Source organism: Macrobrachium nipponense, chromosome 43 (genome assembly GCF_015104395.2).
Source record: "Macrobrachium nipponense isolate FS-2020 chromosome 43, ASM1510439v2, whole genome shotgun sequence".
Classification (NCBI taxonomy): domain Eukaryota; kingdom Metazoa; phylum Arthropoda; class Malacostraca; order Decapoda; family Palaemonidae; genus Macrobrachium; species Macrobrachium nipponense.
In genome coordinates, this window is record NC_061104.1 from 4183101 (window position 1) to 4203694 (window position 20594).

At 44.3% G+C, this 20594-nt stretch overlaps 3 protein-coding genes across 3 annotated transcripts in view; all 3 read right to left on the reverse strand.

Moving 5' to 3' along the window:
- Positions 1-6812, reverse strand: part of LOC135213776 (uncharacterized) — a 403929-nt gene extending 397117 nt beyond the window's left edge. Inside the window, exons 1-2 of the mRNA XM_064247904.1 lie at positions 6424-6812; positions 4757-6322 (exon numbers count right to left, since the gene is read on the reverse strand). Of these exons, the coding sequence (XP_064103974.1) occupies positions 4757-6322; positions 6424-6812 (1955 nt within the window). The remainder of the gene's footprint in view (positions 1-4756; positions 6323-6423) is intronic.
- A 71-nt stretch (positions 6813-6883) lies between these two features.
- LOC135213777 (uncharacterized) lies at positions 6884-8825 on the reverse strand. The gene is made up of 2 exons (XM_064247905.1): positions 7047-8825; positions 6884-6901 (listed from the first exon to the last, which is right to left on the reverse strand). The coding sequence occupies exons 1-2, from the start codon at positions 8823-8825 to the stop codon at positions 6884-6886; spliced, it is 1797 nt and encodes a 598-aa protein (XP_064103975.1).
- Positions 8826-8875: 50 nt separating this feature from the next.
- The window catches only part of LOC135213991 (fibroin heavy chain-like), a 114462-nt gene continuing 102743 nt past the window's right edge, over positions 8876-20594 (reverse strand). Inside the window, exon 3 of the mRNA XM_064248082.1 lies at positions 8876-12300. Coding sequence (XP_064104152.1) covers positions 8876-11806 — 2931 coding nt within the window. The 5' untranslated portion in view covers positions 11807-12300. The remainder of the gene's footprint in view (positions 12301-20594) is intronic.

Consider the following 20594-nt stretch of genomic DNA (forward strand, 5'->3'; position numbering starts at 1 on the left):
TATTAGCGTGTATATGCCAACAACATGGCCGATGAGATAATGATTCATAAACTCGGTTACTAGAGAGAGAGAGAGAGAGAGAGAGAGAGAGAGAGAGAGAGAGAGAGAGAGAGAGACTGATATTACAAGCATCGAGGACAAACAGTCGATGACAGGAAATTCCAAAGACCCAATTTTAAAAGCAGGAAACAGAGGTAACCGATTATATTGCCTTTTGAACAACTTGACTACACGGAAGAAACATCCATTTTAAAACTCGAATATGTCTCCAAATTGGAGTGTACAATCCAAATAAGACAACTTCAGTGCAAAACAATTAACAATTATAAAACCCCAATTTTCGATTCGGAATATCGCAGTATAATAATTTTGATTGCGTTTTTGCGATACGAAATTCCAGTCTCTCTCTCTCTCTCTCTCTCTCTCTCTCTCTCTCTCTCTCTCTCTCTCTCTCTCCTCATAAGCCAATTCTTCATCTGGGACTCTGGGTCTTCGTTCCAAATTCCCGAATTATGAGGAAGAAGAAATGAGAGAAGAAGGAGGAGGAAGAAGAAGGGAAGAAAGTGAGAATAGGGAAGACGAAACGAGAGAAGAGAGATGAAGAAAAAGGCAAGACAATAGGAAGACGATGGAAAGAAGAGGGAAAAGGTAACAAAGGGAAGAAAAGGGAAGAAATGGAGGAAGATAAAGGAAGAAAAATGGCAGGAGAATGGGAAGAACACTGGAAGAAAGGAGGAAGAAATGGATAGAAAAGGGAAGAAAGGAGGAAGAAAATGGAAGAGAGAGGGAAGACAAGAAAAAAAGACGAATAGAAGGAGAAAAGTGAAAGAAAAAAGTGAGAGACTGGGAAGAAAAAGGAAGAGTAAGGAAGAAAAGGGTGAAAAAAGGGAAGAACGAGGGAAGAAACTAAAGGAAGAAGCAAAGGATAAGAAGGAAATGGTGGAAATGAGATTTGTTTTTGTTGTCGTTATTGGGAAGATGACAGACAAGTCGGAGAGAAGCGGAGGAGGAGGACGTCTGGCAAAATATTCATCATCTCTCCTCCTCCTCCTCTTCTTCGTCTTCTATGTAGAACCTCAAACATTCCTCCCCCCATATTCCCTTTCTGCCCTCACGCTTTTCCCCGGCTACTGGGGAAGTCAGGGGGGGAGGGAGGGAATATACCATTCATTCATTTGCTCATCATTCATTCATTCATTAATTTATTCCTACAAACATTCATTCATTCTATCCTTCATTCACCCACTCATTTATTCATTTATTTATTCATTCATCCATTCATCTATTCCTTCATGCACCCACTCGTTTATTCCTTCACTCACCCACTCCTTTTTTCATTCATCCATTAATTTATTCCTTTATTCACCCATTCATTTATTCATTCATCCATTAATGCATTCCATCATACGATCATTCATTCGTTCCTTCATTTACCCACTCATTTATTCATTCATCCATTAAGTTATTCCTTCATACATTCATTCCTTCGTTCATCCATTCATTCCTTCATTCATCCACTCAATCATTCATTCATTCCTTCATTCATCAATGCATCCATTCATCCATTAATGTACGTCTTCATACATGCATTCACTCCTTCCTTCATTCACCCATTCGTTCCTTCATTCATCGACCCATTCACTCACTCGTCCATTCATTCATTATTATCTGTCGAGCAGCGAAGACCAAAGCCAAAGACCAAAATTATTGTCATTTAACTAAACACAAAAAAAGGTAAAAAACAATATAATTCTAATAAAAGAAAATGTAAACATTACTTCACAACACAAACATGGAAAAAAAAGAAACAATTGACACTAAGCATCCTGCAAGTACAGCGCATGCGCACAAGAAGAAGAAGAAGAAGAAGAAGAAGAAGAAGAAGAAGACGTCACCGGACTTCTAAACAGAAACTTTAATAAAGGTAACAACGTCCAAAGCTGCCTCTTCCTCCATTGTGGCTTCCACGGAGGAGCCGTTCCAACGACAACGGCTGCTGCTATTGTTTCCTCGTACCCCCCCACCCCCCCCCTCCACCCAATACACGCTCCATCGCAGAGAGAGAGAGAGAGAGAGAGAGAGAGACGTATGAGAGACTTGACTACCTGAGATTCAATCCTCGCTCGGTTCCAGAGAAATAGCTACTCTTCTAATTAACAATAAACTTTTATAGGACTCTCTTCAAATTACTTTCTTTCTGATGCTCTCTTGTGTAACGTAGCGTCAATGAGCATGCGCGCGCGCGAACGCACACACACACACACACACACACACACACACACATATATATATATATATATATAGATATCTATATATATATATACAGAAATATATAATATATTATGTATATAATATTCGCATACGTCAAAATTGGTTATACATTATTGCCTGGCTCTCTCTCTCTCTCTCTCTCTCTCTCTCTCTCTCTCTCTCTCTCTCATTTAGGAAGGCTTATTACCTGTTGCACCCCAACAGAGACCCACCTCTCTCGCTCTCTCTCTCTCTCTCTTAAAATGCAATTTCATTACATTATGTATTTCTGACATACAATACACCTTTTATATTTCTGTGGGTGAATCTCTCTCTCTCGCTCTCTCTCTCTCTCTCTCCTTCTCTCTCATGATCTCTTTTGTCCGTCAGCCCCTGATGTTTGTTTACCTCTCATTAAGTCTCTTCTAAGTCTCTGTCTCTTTAGACTTCTACTGTCGTACTGAAAAGGTGCTTCCACCTCCGTTTGTTTCTTTCTTTGGGCTTTTTTTTTATATCATTTTTTTAGGAAGGGTTAGGCTCTCTCTCTCTCTCTCTCTCTCTCTCTCTCTCTCTCTCTCTCTTGGAATAAGATTTTTTCTAATACAATATTCAGAATATATCTCTTTGGCTTGTAATATGTTTTTTATACGTCATTTGTTGGATAATAAGTCTCTCTCTCTCTCTCTCTCTCTCTCTCTCTCTCTCTCTCTCTCTCTCTCTCTCAAATTCTTAAATAATGATTCTAACCTAATTTACAGGATAAGTTCCTCTGACTTGCAATACGCTTTTTTTTTGGCATATCTTTTGTAAGGCAATTTCCCTATTCTCTCTCTCTCTCTCTCTCTCTCTCTCTCTCTCTCTCTCTCTCTCTCTCTCTCAGTTAATTTCTACCCAAATTCAACCATAACCAAAACGAACGAACAAGATCATCACAGTAGCGTTTCTGCCCAAAATTCAACGCAGCGGTTGGTCGAATCGAGGTCAACCGATACGACGCCGAGATTTGAAATCCCAACCTCAAATGTTGACGGTGGAGAAGAGACGCCAGAGGAACAAAGAAATAAGAGGGAATAAGAGGGAATGTAGAGGAAAACGCCTCTACTTCCGCGTGTGAGTCGGTAAAGGGTCCCCTTAGCAAATAAAAGGCTACAGTTGTGGCAGGAACCTGAACTTCATAAGGCTGACGTGGTGGCAAGTTCCTCACAACAAGAATTTGACAGTTCGCCTCGATTGCGTCATACTTATTTGAACGAAGGGGTGCGTTCATTAATTTGCGTTCTACGTTCTTAGAGCTATTTTTTTAATAACAGGACATAAAACCTATTCAAAGCTCTCGGTCATTTCAGGTAATTTTTTTTTATAAAAGGACATAATACTGATTCCTTACTTTTTACTTGAAAAGCAGTTTTACGTCAAATAGCAATAAGACAGTTTCTAAATTTAGTACGAATACAGAACTTGTATATATACGTAAGCGGTTTTGTCTTACACTTATCTATACCGAAGTCGCTACTTATATTTCATTAACGAACAGGAAAGACGTTCTGAGAGAGAGAGAGAGAGAGAGAGAGAGAGAGAGAGAGAGAGAGAGGAGAGAGAGAGCTTAAAGCTGAACAGGGAGAGAGAGAGATGGCGATGTTATTAATGATGCACGTAATTTTCAAAACATAAAACTATAAAAGCTTCACTGCTGATAAAACCTTTTTAATCATCTGCGCTCGTAAAAATTAATTAGATAAACAGGAACATAAATTATTCATGTTTTCACGACGCGACAAGACTTTCGTAAAAAGACTTTTATAGTTTACGTATTCTTAGTCAAGAATTCGAGTGTGGCGAATTCGAGAAAAGAATTCGAGAAGTCAAGAGGGCATTATGTGTTATTACAATTACATATATGTTATCTGGTCGAAAAAGTGACCAGTAGATTTTATATATAAATATAACTTACTACAAGTTCTCCTAAACACTGAATGTTATATAAAATAGATTTGACTCATTGATAACAATTATAACTACGTACAAACACAAAAACAAACGACCCAAAATGATCTACATATATAACCATTATTGGATTCACAACCCGTTGAGGCAAATATTCAACATTTCATTGCAAGATATTATTTTACATTTTCCATGAAATTCTTTCACATTTCCTGACAAAATATTTGCACATTCATCGGCAACATTTGTCACATTTTATCGACAAATATTTATTTTTTGAATCCATGGAATGTGAGGTCACATTTCAATGATAAATATATTCAGCTTTCATTGCAAATTATTTTCACGTTGCAAGATAGATTATTTCCACGTTTCAGTATAAATTACATTCAAATATCATTGCAAAATATTCTCCACGGTTCATTGCAGCCACAAACAACGGCTCGGTGTCAATACAAAGTCTAATGACCCTACAAAATAAAACAAAAATGCAAGAATAAATAAACACATAAAAATGGAAGAATCGAACCAATATGAAACAGAACAAACAGGAGGACATTACCTTGGCAGCGCCGCCTTGAAACCCGTCAGTCCATATCTGTCGGAGAGGAAGGACTTGGGGAGAGACAGGGAACGCATCTGCCTGGCAGGTTCGTCCTCCCCGTCGTGTTCTCCCCCGCCTGAGGGGCGTTCCTCCCCATTATCCGCCTGGTAGGGATTTTCCTCCTCCAAGAAGGGGTCTTCGTGACTTTCCTTAAAGGCGGCCTTCGACAGCGACTTGCTCCTGGTCTTCTTGAGTATTCCAACGAGATCGAGCGGTAACGCAGAGCCGTTGGAGGTTGGGGGTACCTCCGACGGGATGCTGTTACTTCTGTTGGAGCGCCCCGCGGGGCGCTCCATCGTCGTCGCCTTCTCGTAGGTGACTCTCCTCACACCTCCTCCTCCGTGAGGGGCGGCAATACCCTCCTGCTGGTGGTGGGCTGAGCGAGGGACGCCTCGGAAGTCATCCTCCCTCGTCACGGGCAAAGTGATCTTGATGGCTTCCGTGCCCGAGAGGCTCTGACTCCTGCCCTTCTTCTGGAAGAACGAGAAGATGTGTCGACCCTCTGAAGCGGCTTGCCCTTGGTGATGGTGGCGCCTCACGCGAGGGCTGTGATCCGAGGGCAGCGGAGGCATGTCCTTCTTCGACACCTTCCTGCCGGAGGAGGAGGAAGTGGAGGAGGGCACTGCTAGCGAAGCAGTAGAAGTCGACGTGGCGGTTGTTGGCGTAGTGTTGTTGTTGTTGTTGTTGGTGAGGAAGGCCAGGGCCTCGTGGGGGTCAGCCTGGATCGTCTTGTCGTTCGACAGCGTCTGCAGGAGCTCGTCGAAGTCCTGATCGAGCCAACTCTGGTCGATGACGATGGAGTTGCGGGCGTTCTTGTTCTCGTCGCCTTTGATCTTCTTGTACTCGTTCTCGAGCTGACTCAGCAACTCGCGGCTCTTGGAGAGACTCTTCCTCAGGCGGTGCTCCCCTTGGTCGTCGGGCCCGCTGAGGGACAGGTGCCGCTGGAACAGACGATGCGGCCCTCCCGCCGAGGACCCGTTGTTGACGTTCGACGTGCTGTGGACCTTCCTGAAGGTGTTTTGCTGCGGTCCGAACACATTTCCGTAATCCTCCGCAGCGTTTAGATTCGTCACGCTGGCGGTGATGGAAGGCCCCCCGGCGTAATACGCCTTATCCTCCAGAAGGGAAGCGCAGGACGAAAGGCCCAAGGACCCGGTGCTGTTCTTCCTGCCGTAGGCCTTCGGGGTAGGTCCTCCTCTGATCAGGTCGCTCGCGCTGACTCCCTGAGGAACGGGGCTGACGTAGGGCTGGTCGAGGTCGATGAAGTCGACGTAATCCTGGTCCGCCCTCAGGTGGTTAGGGTTGGCGTGGAGGCGGCGGGCGAGCTCTCCCAACGAAGGCGAGTTGTCCTGCAGATTATCCCGAGGGAGAGACAGCTTCCTATTCTTGGGTATGAGGGGAGGCGTGCCCGTGTGCCCAGGGTGGCATCGTTGATGGAAAACAAGGACAGGGGCGTCTTGGAGGGCGGGGTCTTGGGCGTCGAGGGGCTCATGGGACTCATCGATGAGGACGAAGCCGACGAGGCTGAGGTGGGAGTCAGAGGGGCTGACGTAGGCGAGACGGGGAACGTCGAGGGAGAAGAGGGAGGAGGGGGAGCCTTGGGGGCGCCCTTGGCCCCCCCGTACTCCGAGTTCCTCCTGACGAAGTGGGGCGAGTCTGATCCCCCGGAGTCGACGGAGGCGGCGACCTTCTTCAGAGTGGCGATGATGGCGTCGAACTGGTCGCTGAGGATGTTGCCGTTGATCTTCAGGTTGTTGAGTACGGCGGAATCGATGATGTCGGCCAGGGACGTCTCCAGCCGCTGGATGATCAGCTGATTGTTCTCGTCCTCCTCGATGTCGTTGAGTTTCCTCTCGTTGGTTCGGTTGTCCTCGATCTCCGTCCGACAGATCCCGCTGGAGGTGCTGTCCTCCTCCTCCTCTTCCTTCAACTCATCCTCCGGGTGACGAGAAATGTGCGCCAGGGTGTTCTTTCGCACTTTGTCGCAGGTAGACTGCTGCCTGGCCAGCTCCATCAACGGGCCTGGCAGGAGGGGCCGGGAAAGAATGTGACGGCCGTCGGACGCCCCTACGCGGGATTTCGTATCTAATGGTCCCGACTCGCCTTGAACGGCAGGACTACCAACTGACTCGCATATTTGAACGTCTGGCCTCTCGTTCTTTTCCTCGCTCTTTCTCTCTCTCGCTTCTCCTTCTTCTTCTTCCTCTCTTATCGCAGGTCCTAAATTTCCGTTTTCTTCTCGCCTTACTTCCGAATAAACGCCCTCTCTCTCTTCTTCTGCTCCCTCATCATTTTCCTCTAATTCCTCCTCTTCCTCTTCTTCTTCTTCTTCTTCATCTTCGCTGCTGGATGCCTCAACCTGTATCCCTTTTTCTTCCTTCGTCTTTACCTCGGGAACGATGACAACCTTCGTCACTTCTCTCTTTTCCCTCGACCCACTCCCCCTTTCGTCGTTTTCAGGGGAAACGATACAATTAGGAATGATATTCACCGAAGGGCGGCGGACTGGCGAAGTGACAGATCGGAAAGACACGCTGATTCCCCCTCCTCCCCCTCCCCCTCCTGCTCCTGCTCCTACTTCGGGAAGGGGTATGATGTTCTCTTTGCCCAAGTCACTCAGGTATCCGTCGCAGGTAGATTGGGAGAGGCTCTTCGCTCTCATCTCGTAGAATCTCCTCCTGATGGCGGCAGGATCCGAGTCCCGGGAGAGCTGAAGGCTACAAGACCTCTTGATAGGTGTGACCGGTTTGTTTATGTTCTCAAAAGACGTCGTTGGTTTCCCCATGTTTTCATATAGTTGACTCGCACTGTTATCTGTGTGGGCGTGGACGATCTTCACCTGGAGTTTGGGAACTGTGGCTCCTGCTACAGTAGGGAAGGTACTGTCCGCCTCGCACCCCTTCGTCTCTTCGACTGAAGTCCCCATACCCGTATCAGTGCCCATATCATCGTCGACGGAATCGGGTTCTGTCTTTGCGGTCGCCGTTTCTGGTTCTGGGGTCACGGCTACAGGTGTCGTCGTCGTATCGGGTGTCCTGACAGGTGATCGAGTGGGCGTGGCCGACTCCCGTTTGACGTTCTCCTTCGATTTGCTTCTTTCTTTGGTCTTCGGCTTCGCGTCTGATCTGGACATTCTGGAGATGAAGGAACTCGAGCCCCCCGACTGTTTGCGCAGGCTGGGGGGGCACGGGGAGGAACTCTGTCTCTTCCGGTCGCCGTCCAGCGAACACTGACTCCCGTAGAGAGGCGAATTGCAACCGGAATCGGTGGTGCTTTCCGTCTTCTGCGAGTCCAGACTGGCCCGGAATAGGTTGTTACGAGATCCGAGCAGCGAATTCTTCGAACCCGATTTGTTTCTGTTGTAGAGATTATGGCGCCCCACGACCAGGGACGTCTTCGACGTCGATTTCTTTTTGCTCAGGTTCGTTCGACTGCCACTCATGACCCTCCTGACGATTCTCGCCCTGCTGGCACTGTCTGCAGACGCCAGGGAGCTCTTCGGTCCCGAAAGGGTGCGAGTGACAGAAGCCTTGGCGGTGATGTGGGACGAACTGGCACTCAGAGTTCGGTCCAATTTCGAGTCGCTGGCCCTCGTGACGTCGTTGGCGTTACGTCTAGCCGGGGAGAGACGTGACACTGATGAGGTAAGTCTGTTACTGCCGGCCCGGGCCAGGCCAGGTGACTTATCCGGGAATGATGACCTCGACTGTGATGCCAAGGTCGACCTCGAGGTGCCAGTCGTCGTCTTTCCGTAGAGCCTCTCGGCCGACTTCTCGAGGGAAGGGTCGCTGTCCGTCGGAATCGAGGCGTAGCTTAAATTCAGGGAGTTTTCGCCCAGGCTCGTGTTGTCTCCCGACTCACCCGAGCTCAGCGATAAGGACAAGGGCAGCGACTTCGGAGGGGTGTCCAGCTTCAGAGACGACGATTGACCCGCGACGCCTCTGGCTTCCTCGCCAGTCGATTTGTTGGCATCTCTGGGCGTGCGCTGTGACCCCGTTCCTCGCGCTATTGCAGGGCGGGGCGGCATGGCCCTTGGCATAGTGGGCGTAGAGATATCCCCTTTACTCGATTTGCTATTCACGACTGGTAATCTCGACGAGGTTTGTCCCTGTCCCTCTGCAAGGGCGGGGAATCCCGCGAGGAGGAGGAGGAGGAGGCATTCGGGGACAATCTCACTTGGTAGACTGCCCTCGGTGGTGGGCGGCGCGTCATGGGCGTGGAAGGGGGCGTCTGGGCTTCACGCCTTCGCGTGGGCGTCGGAGTCTTCCTTGGCACCGCTGGGGAAGGAGCCCTGGCACCCATTCCCGGGGAGGTCCCTCGGTGCGAGGAACGGGAGGTCGAGGGCAGAGGAGAGGCTCTGGAGCGGTAATGAGATCCTCTCCCGCTGTCGTCGTTGGCACCCCCTCCGGGGCCAGGTAGCGACGCCCTCCGATTCAGATCGACTTCGCTGTCGTGTATGGGATTCCCTCCCCTGGAAGAAGCCCCGCTGGAGCCGAAGCTCCCCCTCCTCCCCACTAGGGAAGTGGAGCGACCCGTGGTGGGGAGCCCCTGGGAGGAGGAGGAGGAACAGGAGGAGGTGGTGGTTTTGTTGCTACCATTTCGACGGCCACTGGTACCATGACTCCCCCCTCCCCCTCCTCCTCCTCCTCCAGTAGCACTCCTTCCTCGTGCGCCAGCCCCCCCGGAGGGAACACTAGGGGGTGGCGCATCTTCCCGGGGGTTGATGATGTTGTTGTTGTTGCTGCTGCTGTTGCGCGCTTGTTCGCCACCGCCGCGCCCCTGATAAACGGGTATCCCTGACACTTTGCAGGGCATGGCACAGGTGCACTCGCCCTCACACACGGGGGTGGCACCACCCTCCCCTGGGGGCGACGGGTGCCATTCTTCTCCGTCAACAAAAGCACCACCGCTCTTCGTCACTGTTACACTGCTGTTATCCACACTGCTGGCGGTCACTGTTTTAACACTTGGCTCACTGTGAACACTGTCGTTGCGATGACCGACACCGGAAGGATGATGAGACGCGCTACTACTGTTGGCGTTGGCGCCGTTGGGCCGCACGTGTGCACGTGGCAGAGCGCGCGCTGAGACTGCTGGGGAAGTTCCCAGATGGCCCAGTGCTCCACATGTTCCGCTCGCCTGGCTACGAGCGCCACCACCACCACCACCCCCACCACTACTACTCCACGCTCCTTCTCCACCACCAACACCAACACCACCACCACCACCACCACGCCTCCCGACAATTGAAGGAGGCCCTCCTCCACCTCCTCCCCCAGCTGATCGTTGCTTTTGTCCCCCATGCGAAGAAGGTGGATGGACAGACGAAGAACTGGAAGACATTCCTCCTCCCAGTGCCTGGCTCTCCCTCTCCCTTCCACTCCGTCCCTGGCACCGGTGGTGGTGCCAATCGGGTGCCGCGTTATCATAATCTATGTGGGTGAGGGCGTGGCATTGGGCATGACCAGGTAACGTAGCGCCCGCCGAAGTTTTGGTTGTCGCTGTTTGGCGATGGGGCGAGCGAGATGGACTGCGCTTGGCACCATCTCGTCGAACTGATAACAGCTGATCGCTCCTTTTGGCAGCGGAAGTTCCTCCTGCGTCGCGCGAGACCCTGGCACTCGTCGTCTTCTTGTTCCAGTGGCTCATGTCCTGCTGCGTGGCTCTGCTCTCGTCGTCGTCATTCCGGGCTCTAGAACCATTGCGACTTCGGCTGCGACGTCGTCGGGGGTTGCTGGCATAGGCCTGGGCTCCGACAGGTGTCCGGGAAGAGGAGGCAGCCGTTGTCGCGCGACCACTAACACAGGTACTCTTACACTGACGGTTCGTGATGTCTCGAGCGGCCCCTAAGCCCTCACTCCCTCCTCCCCCTCCTCCTCCTCCTCCTCCTCCTGCCGCCACTCCACCCCCAACGCCCACGTCCCTCCACTCAACGCTCGGGTACATGGCACACATGGAGGCCCATATCATGTCTTGGGGGTCAATGAAGGAAGAGGAGCCGTAATGCAAGGTTGGGTGAGAGAAGTGGGTGGGCACAGGTGGCCGCTCGCTGCCGATGCCCCGCCCCTCGCCCTCTCGCAAGCCCCGCCCATAACCTGCTGCTGCTGCTGCTGCTGCTGCTGCTGCTGCAGGTAAGGTCCTCCCGCTGTCCACTGGCCCTGCCGTCACTCCCGTCGCAGCCGCCTCTCGGTCCGTCACTCTGTGCTTCCTGTTCTTCCTCCTCCCCCCTCCTCTCTTCCGCCCTTTGCCCTTGGTCTCGCTCCTCGATCCCTCCTCCTCCAGGTCGCTGCCGTCCAGCTCCTCCAGGAGGTCCTTCTCCAGCCAGTAGTACTCCATTGCCTCCGCCAGGTCGTCGTGTTCCTTCTCCGTCAGTCTCACGAACTCCCCCGTGACGTAACACCTTCGACTTAGTTCGCCTAGATCGACTCCTCCTCCTCCTCCTCCTCCTCCTTCGCCACCGACGCGAACCTGGACGTTGTCGTGGGAAAACCTCCTCCTGACGGCGGCGGCGTACTCCTCCTCCCTGGCCCTCTGGTGGTAATCGCATGAGCGCCTCCTCTTCCCTTCGGCAGCGTGCCCCGCGGGCACATGCCCCTGGACGGCGGGGGGATGTTCGCGCGAGTTGAGGCGCGCCCACAGGCTGTGTTCGATGACGTCCCCGTAGGAGTCGTAGTAGAGGTTGATGGGGACCTTCTGGACCTCCCCGAATTCGTCGTCGTCGGCCTCTTCCTCGCTCGAGGGGCATATGACCACCATCGGCCGACTCCGGTACAGGATCTGCCCCCTGTCGGGCGTGTCCTGGCCGATCCTGGGGTCCTTCGGGGTGACGAGTTCGTTGTAGAGCGATGGGTCGACCCTAGGGGCCAGGGTGGTGGCCGTGGAGAAGCCCCGCAGGTGTGACCTGGCGAAGTCATGGTGTCCGAAGGCGTAGCGAGGCGAAGAGGAGGAAGGCGAGGTCAGTTTCTTCTTACGCCAGGGGTGACGTTTCAGGGACGCTTTGAACTTCATGAAATCTGGCGTGCATCGGCGTCCACAATACTAAATAAACGAAATTTCAAGTGGCCCCCTTCGTCAAAAAGGTCATTCATCAAGTTATTTTCAGTTGCGCATCATCAAACACATCAAAAATTTTTGTCGATTTTACCAGGTAATTCATCAAGTTGTTTCAATCACTTAACGTCAAAAACTTCAGAAACTTCAGTCCACTTCAGCTTAGAAATAACAGAAAAGGATGCGACCACTTCAAGAGCAATAAAACACTCTCGATAAACCACGGGTAGCGTTTTAAAAACTCGCACTTCTCAACACATTCGCCGCAGATGTCTTTTGTGGATGCAATCTCATCCATCTCCATAAAGACACTTCCCAAATCGTGCTCGTCAGAACTCGTCATCAGTGCTTTCAGGAAGTTCATGGCGGTGCTTGAAGGATCCTGCTGTTAATCCCTGATGTCCTGAGGAAGCAGTAGTGAAGGTCCTTTCAGAATTCGTGGAGCACCGAGTCTGAAAAGGGACGAGGTATTCATTGTTAGAAATTTGGGTCTTTCTTATTTTCGTATTCTAGTTCTGGTAATAATAATAATAATAATAATATTAATAATAATAATATGATAATAATAAATAATAATAATAATAATAATAATAATAATAATAATAAGAAGAAGAAGAAGAAGAAGAAGAAGAAGAAGAAGAAGAAGAAAGAAGAAGAAGAAGAAGAAGAAGAAGAACTACAAAAACAAAAAAACAATTAATAATAATAATAATAATAATAATAATATTGACAATTATATTTTTTATAATCTACGAACAATAAACAGAAAATAAATGCACATAAGATCAGTTATATAACAGTTATACCATTGTCAGTTTTCTCGTATTTAATTCAGTCTCAGCCGTGTTTTTATATATATACATAAACGTCCATACATTATACATACAACATACATACATACATACATATATATATACATATATATAATAGTATATATATTTTTATATGTATGTATGAATATGTAGTATGTATGTATGTATGTACGTATGTGTGTATGTATGTATGTATGCATGTATAGATTAAATCTCCCTTCTCCTCAGTCAGTATCTCCCCATACCAGAGCTGATTTAATGAGGACAAGTCACTTACATGTCGAAACATTCCCGACAATTCTACTAAACGAAAAGTTCTGACGACGCTTGTATTAATTAAACTCTCTCTCTCTCTCTCTCTCTCTCTCTCTCTCTCTCTCTCTCTCTTGTCTGTGTCACTCTTAATTCCTCTCGCCTGACAGATATGCAGTTGGGCCATAAAGTGTCATATTGTTTTATCTATTTAATTGTTTGTTTGAGTTTTTTTCTATTTATTTATTTATTTATTTATTTATTTATTTATTTTTCTATGTATTTATTGACTTACTGATTTATTTACTTATCGACTTATTTATTTATTTACTTATTCATTTATTAATTAAACTAATTCTCAATGATATAAACAGCAACAATTCTACGAAGCAACAACTGTAGAGCAACAACAACAACAACAACCATTCCGTTTTGCACAACAACCTTCCGTAGTGCAACGGCAACCCTTATATGATTCATTCTATAATGCAACAACAATAACCACTCCGCTATGCACAACAACACCTCTGCGACAAAACAACGACAATAGCCATTCTAAACCATTCTATTGTACAATAAAAACAACCTACCAGTGATGCAACAACCCTTTTGTAAAGTCAAAACAACAATTCTTCAGTGCTGCAACAACGACAACAATCTTTTTGCCATGCAACAACAACCATTCGGAGATACAACAACAAAAATAACCCTTCTTTAATCCAACAATATCACCTCTATGATACAACAACAACCCTTCTGTGATACAACAACGAAAACAACCCTTCTATAATGCAACAACGTTCCCTCTATGATACAACAACCTTTCCGTGGTACAACAACGAAAACAACTTTCTAATACAACACAGACGAGCCTTCTGCAATTCCAAAAAACAACCCTTCTGTGATACAACAACGGAAACAACCTTCTGATAAAACAAAGACAACGAGCCTTCTGTACTACCAAAAAAAACAACCTATCAGTGATGCAACAACAACATCAATTCTTGGGAAACTACAAACATTAACAAAGAGGGAGAAAAAAAAAAACCATCATATTGTGTAGCAACTACAGCCAATTTCACACAAAGGTAAACTTCGAAGCCATTTACGAGAATCTCTCAAAAAACTTGCTGGTTGAATGAAGGATGGGAATATTCAGGACGGGGGTGCGGTGGGCTGGGGGGGGGGTTGGAACAACAGTTGCAGAACAATCACTGGACCTTCGACTGATATGAGAGGCCTGTAAGTCATTCTCATATTCTAAGTGAATTTTTCCGTATATATATCATACACTATATAAATATATGAACATGGGGCACAACACACACACACACACACACACACACACACACACCACACACATATATATATATATATCATATATATATATATATATATATATATATATATATATATAATATACATACATATACTATATTAACTGTTCGAAATAGAAAAAATATATATTTACCTGATGTGATTTTAAACAGACATTCGTGACAAACGAGAGAGAGAGAGAGAGAGAGAGAGAGAGAGAGAGAGAAGACCATCAAAACATTTAGCACAAAAGACGGGTGATGGTCAAATAACCCCCTACTAGTGGATGATTGCATCATCGCGAGCTGAGGCGGAATCAACACGCATGCGCACACCTACCTTGACTGCCGAGAAAGAGAGAGAGAGAGAGAGACAGACAGACAGACAGACAGAGGAGATCTTCGTCGGTGGCAGATGTTGCTTTTTCATCCCCTTTAATACGACGTGGCATTTGACAGGACGTCTATAGCATGCATATATGTATAGGATGTTCTATATAACACACACACACACACACACACACACACACATATATATATATATATATATATATATATATATATATATATATATATATATATATATAGCGTGTTTTTGTGTGTAGAATTATACACTGACGCGTATGAGAGAGAGAGAGAGAGAGAGAGAATTTAATACCCGATAAAAGCAAGATTAATAAACTCAAGCGTATGCTCTCGACAAATGTCTGGATTCAATATCCCAGTAAACAGACCTTATGAACACCCTCTCTCTCTCTCTCTCTCTCTCTCTCTCTCTCTCTCGTAGTAGCCATCTTGCTTGGTGAGACGTACCCGCGTGAAGTCACAATAATCAACAGATATTCACAAGTTTAACATACGACTAGAATTTGAGAAATATCTAGAAGTGTTCGTGAACTATCGGTGATAAGATTAGTGTGAAAATAGTAGGATAAAGGCGTCTTCTAAGTTAGTTTATCAAGTGTAATACTATAAATCAGAACAAGATGGCAGTAAGTTCCAACTGCGGGAAAAGGTGGCGTAATTTGGCGTGTCTAGCAGATTCGCAATACGATGAGGTAGCAGGAAGGGAACTGGCATTTCTCATCTATGAAATCAGCAACAGTCCTCACCAAAAAGATACAAAAGCATTCATAGATATATTAGAAGGATATAATCCTTCAAACTGGAACAAATCTAATGAAAACATCTTGAAAATAATTGAAGAAGTTCCAAATAAAATCCAAGTGGTCAAGAGCTCATAAGAAAATATACATAAACCAACATATTCCGACAAAGAAAATGAATAAGGTGAATCTTGTGAATATACTAATTGATGCATTAGGAAAAAGAATGCCAAAAGCATGCAAACTGTGTAAGGTTTGGTATAGCATAGTCAATCCACAAAACCTATCAGAAAATGTGCTGCATGCAACATTCCGACCCATCCACAGTGTGCTGAGGTAATACAAGATTTGAGAAAAGATACAAGAATTTTTTGTTCAACATGTCTATCATGGATAGACAATGTTATTAAATCAAGATTGAATGTACAAATAGTTGAGGATGAAGAGAAGATGGAAGAAGGTAAGAAGAAGAAGAAAAAGAAGAAGAGGAAAACGGAAGAGAAGTAAACAAAAATGAAATGACAGAAAAAAATAAGGAAAACAAAGAACAAGATAAAGTATGGATGCAGAGATACTCATTGATACTACATATGAGGCAATAAAGCAGCATACCTACGAAGAAATAAATTACGATATGACAACAGAAAAGCAAATCCCGAAGAGGCTCTACCCAGATCTATACAATGACGGGAAAGAGGAAAAAATAGACAAGAAAGACAAAATCTGCAACCTTTTGAAAAGAGGAATTGCAGATTTTGGAGAAAGATGTTACTATCAAACATCCTAAGATATGTCAAAACTATGAAATATATGGTAAATGTGCATACTTAGATGGATATGGGGATGATTGCAGAGATCTACATCCAAAAATATGTAAAAACCTAAAAGAAGGAAAAGGATGTAAGTTCGACAAAAAATGCAAATATATGCACCCTGTAGCCATGAATCATAATCAAATAAATAACCAACCAAGTAATAAAATCCAAAATAAGAAAGAAACAAATAAAGAGAGAAATCAAGAATAATCAGGTAAAAGAGAAAAGCAAACCATCAATGAGATATGCAGAGGTGTCAGCAAAGAATTTCAAAGCATCAGCTCCGAAATTCTACTCAAGAGATAATAACTGTATTTATTATGCAGAGGATTATTGCAGAAACGGAGAAAATTGCAGATTCAGACACAAAATGAATAATTATGATGAAGGAAGATCAAATATTATGGAAAAGTTGGATTTTTTAATGTCAGAATTTCTGGAAAGTGAAAAAAGAACAACATACCAGAACAGGAAAGAGACATGGGAAAATCCTTATTACTATCAGTATTAAATGAATGAAGGAGAAAACACGCAAACCATCATAGTGATGATGCGCATGGGTTTAGTTACGAGTAACTCAAAAAGAAATAGAGTACTTAGAAGAACTAACCCAAAATGAAAAGAAAATAGATATAATGAATATAAGTGAACCTGGTATTTCCCAAGAGACTGGGAATGATGATCAATAAATAAAAGGGTTCCAAACTTATAGATCAGATAGAAAAAATAGGATCAAGGGGGAACCGCAATATATGGGAAAGACAAAAAACAAGGAAAAATATATGAGAAATATAGTAACTCAGAATGTGAACTAATAGCGGTAGAATTTGAATCTGAAAAATTGATGAACATAGTAATATATAGACCTCCTAATACTAAAAGAGTTTGACTTAATAATTGAAAAATTGGATGATATATGTAGAAATCACAAGGACTGGACTATTCTCCTATCTGGTGACTTCAACTTTCCTTTCGTAAATGGAAAGAACGAATAGGAGATTGTGGTTGTACTTATACATATAAAAAAGAGAGTATAGTAGTGCAGAAGATAAGAGGCAACTTGAAAAGCTATTAGATATGCTACGAAATACAACATTCAACAAATAATCACCTGCCAACAAGAAAGGAAAATACTTTAGACCTAGTATTTTGTGAACGAAGATGAATTATGTTAAAGATAAGTAGTTTATAATGCGAGTATTTCAGACCATAATGTCATAGAATTAACAGTTCATTCCAAAGCAAGTGAAAATAGAGATAAGCAAGAAATGAAAAAGTGGGAAGGATATGGAAAATACAACTTCTACTACAGTAAAAATATAAAATGGTCAGAAATTAATGAAGAATTAAACAAAGATTGGGATAACATTTTCGTAAGTGATGACATAAGGGTAAATACGGAGATATTATATAAATATTGGAGATAATAGTGAAAAATATATACCGAAGAAGAAAAGTAAACATCATTCATGCATACCAAAGAGACAGAAGAATCTTGTTCCAGAAAATCAGAAGTGGAAAAAAGGTCTTGCAAAAGAAAAAAATGCATGGAAAGTTATAGAACTAAAAAGTAAGATAGAAAAATGCAGAAAAAAAGATTATACAATCAAAAGAAAATGAAAAACGGGACTTGGAAGACAAAAACCCTATTAAATATCAAGCAAAACCCCAAACTATTATACTCATATGCGAAGAAGATGAATAAAAGAAGAATAGAAATAGGCCCTCTGAGAATTGAAGGGAGATTAACGAATGAAAAAAAGGAAATTTGCAACATACTGGCAGAACGATATAAGAGAGAATTCACCCCTAGAATTAGATATGAAGATAATGATATAGAATAAGGGATGAAATAGTGAATATTTAGCTGACATAGATATTAATGAAGCTGATATTGTGCAGGCTATTAATGAAATTAAAAATGGAGCTGCTGCAGGGCCTGATGGAATTCCTGCTATTTTGTTAAAGAAAGTAGTTCATTCTATCGCAAAGCCACTTGCAATATTATTAAGACAAAGTGTAGATACAGGCAAGATATATGATGAGCACAAATTAGCGTATATTACCCCTACTTTCAAAGTGGATCAAGACTAGAGGCAAGTAATATAGGCCTGTGAGTCTAACATCATATAATGAAAGTGTATGAAAAAGGGTAATGAAGAAAAATATTATGAAACATTTAATAAAAAATAATTTGTTTAATAAAGGACAACATGTTTCGTACCCGGAAAAAGTACACAAACCCAACTGTTAGTCCCACCGTGAAAACATATTCAAAAATATGAAAAGCGGAAATGAAACAGATGTGGTTTATTTAGACTTTGCAAAGCTTTTGATAAAGTAGACCATAATATATTAGCGAAGAAAATTAGAAAAAACACAATATCGTGGATAAAGTAGGAAGATGGTTTAAAAGAATTTTTACACAACAGAAAACAGATAGTTATTGCAAACGACGAGAAATCGGATGAAGCCAAGGTAATATCCGGTGTGCCGCAAGGTACGGTGTTAGCTGGCATACGGTTTGTTTGTTATGATTGAAGACATAGACAATAATGTTAAGGATTCGGTAGTGAGTAGTTTCGCAGATGACACAAGAATAAGTAGAGAAATTACTTGTGATGAAGATAGGGAACGCTCTACAAAGAGACCTTAACAAAGTATATGATTGGGCAGAGGTAAATAGGATGGTATTTAACTCTGATAAATTTGAATCAATAAATTATGGAGACAGAGAAAGAAAGCTATATGCATATAAGGGACCTAATAATGAAGACCATCACAAATAAGGAGCAGTTAAAGACCTTGGTGTGATGATGAATAGGAACATGTTATGCAATGATCAAATAGCAACTCTGTTGGCAAAATGTAAAGCAAAAATGGGAAGGTGTTCACGGCACTTCAAAACAACAAGAAAAAAGCTGAACACATGATTATGCTTTATAAAACGGATATGTTCGTAGTCCACTTGAATATTGCAATATGATATGGTACCCACACTATCAAAAGGATATTGCACAAATAGAGTGTACAAAGGTCCTTTACAGCTAGAATAGAAGAAGTTTTAAGGACCTAGACTACTGGGAAAGACTACATTCTTAAATTATATAGTCTGGAAAGGAGAAGAGAACGCTACATGATAATTCAGGCATGGAAACAGATAGAAGGAATAGCATATATCATGGAACTAAAATATGCAGAAAGAGCAAGCAGAGTAGATTAATAGTGCCCAAAAATATACCAGGAAAAATAAGGAAAGCACACAGGACATTAATCCACTACGCACCAGCATCGATAATGCAGCGTCTATTCAATGCGTTGCCAGCTCATCTGAGGAATATATCAGGAGTGAGCGTAGATGTGTTTAAGAATAAGCTCGACAAATATCTAAACTGCATCCCAGACCATCCAAGATTGGAAGATGCAAAATATACCGGAAGATGTACTAGCAACTCTCTGGTACATTAGAGGTGCCTCACACTGAGGGATCCTGGGGCAACCCGAACAAGATGTAAGGTCTGTAAGGTAAGGTCTCTCTCTCACAAGAATACTGCCATCATCAGCCGATTGCCTGCTGTCAATAATAATCCATATTCTTGTATTCATTCCCACCATTGCAGTTCCTACGCAATTGAGAGCTTATATTCCATGTTTTCCGGCATTATTCCTGTCTAAGGGTCTTTGCCTAATCTTCGTGGTTTCTGCCGACGAAGACCAATTAAGTGGAGGAATTTTCCATTTCATGAGTCTTTATTCTCTCTTTGAAAGGACTGGATATCTTCCCACGTTCCCTCTTTTGTCGTTTGCGAAATGCTCGCAGGAGAAAAAAAGAAAATTGTAAATAGGAGGAAAATGTGCCTGGATAGACACAATACAAACGCATCCGCACACATATATGCTATATAGTTGTATGTATATGTGTACGTATACATAATATATAGCAACAATAGGGTTACGGCTAAATTCACACATTCAGACTCTGAACACTTTTCGTATAGGCCTACCAAACGCTCGGGAACACACAACAATAAACGACCTGTTTTATAGCAGGGAAAGTGTCCATGTATATAAAATAAAACTGAGCACCGTAAGCGCCGTGTGAATGGGGTGGCGTTGAGAGAGAGAGAGAGAGAAGAGAGAGAGAGAGAGAGAGAAGTGAACTTTCTCTTCGAGGCATTGTATTATTTCAGTGAAACATAAGAACAAGACATATTCCCGAATGAACACCTAAGCAAAACAGATAGGAACTCCCTCCTACCCGCCATCCACCCCCTTCCTTACCCCTTACCTGTTGCTAAGGGTGACAATGAATGCCATCCCCACCCCAGGCTTCAGACCTCCCCCACCCTCACCCCCACCCCCACCCAATAGCTTCAACAGCGAGAGTGCCAGCTTCCTTCATATAATAGGATGGCACCATAATACTACATCTTACACCCCTTACA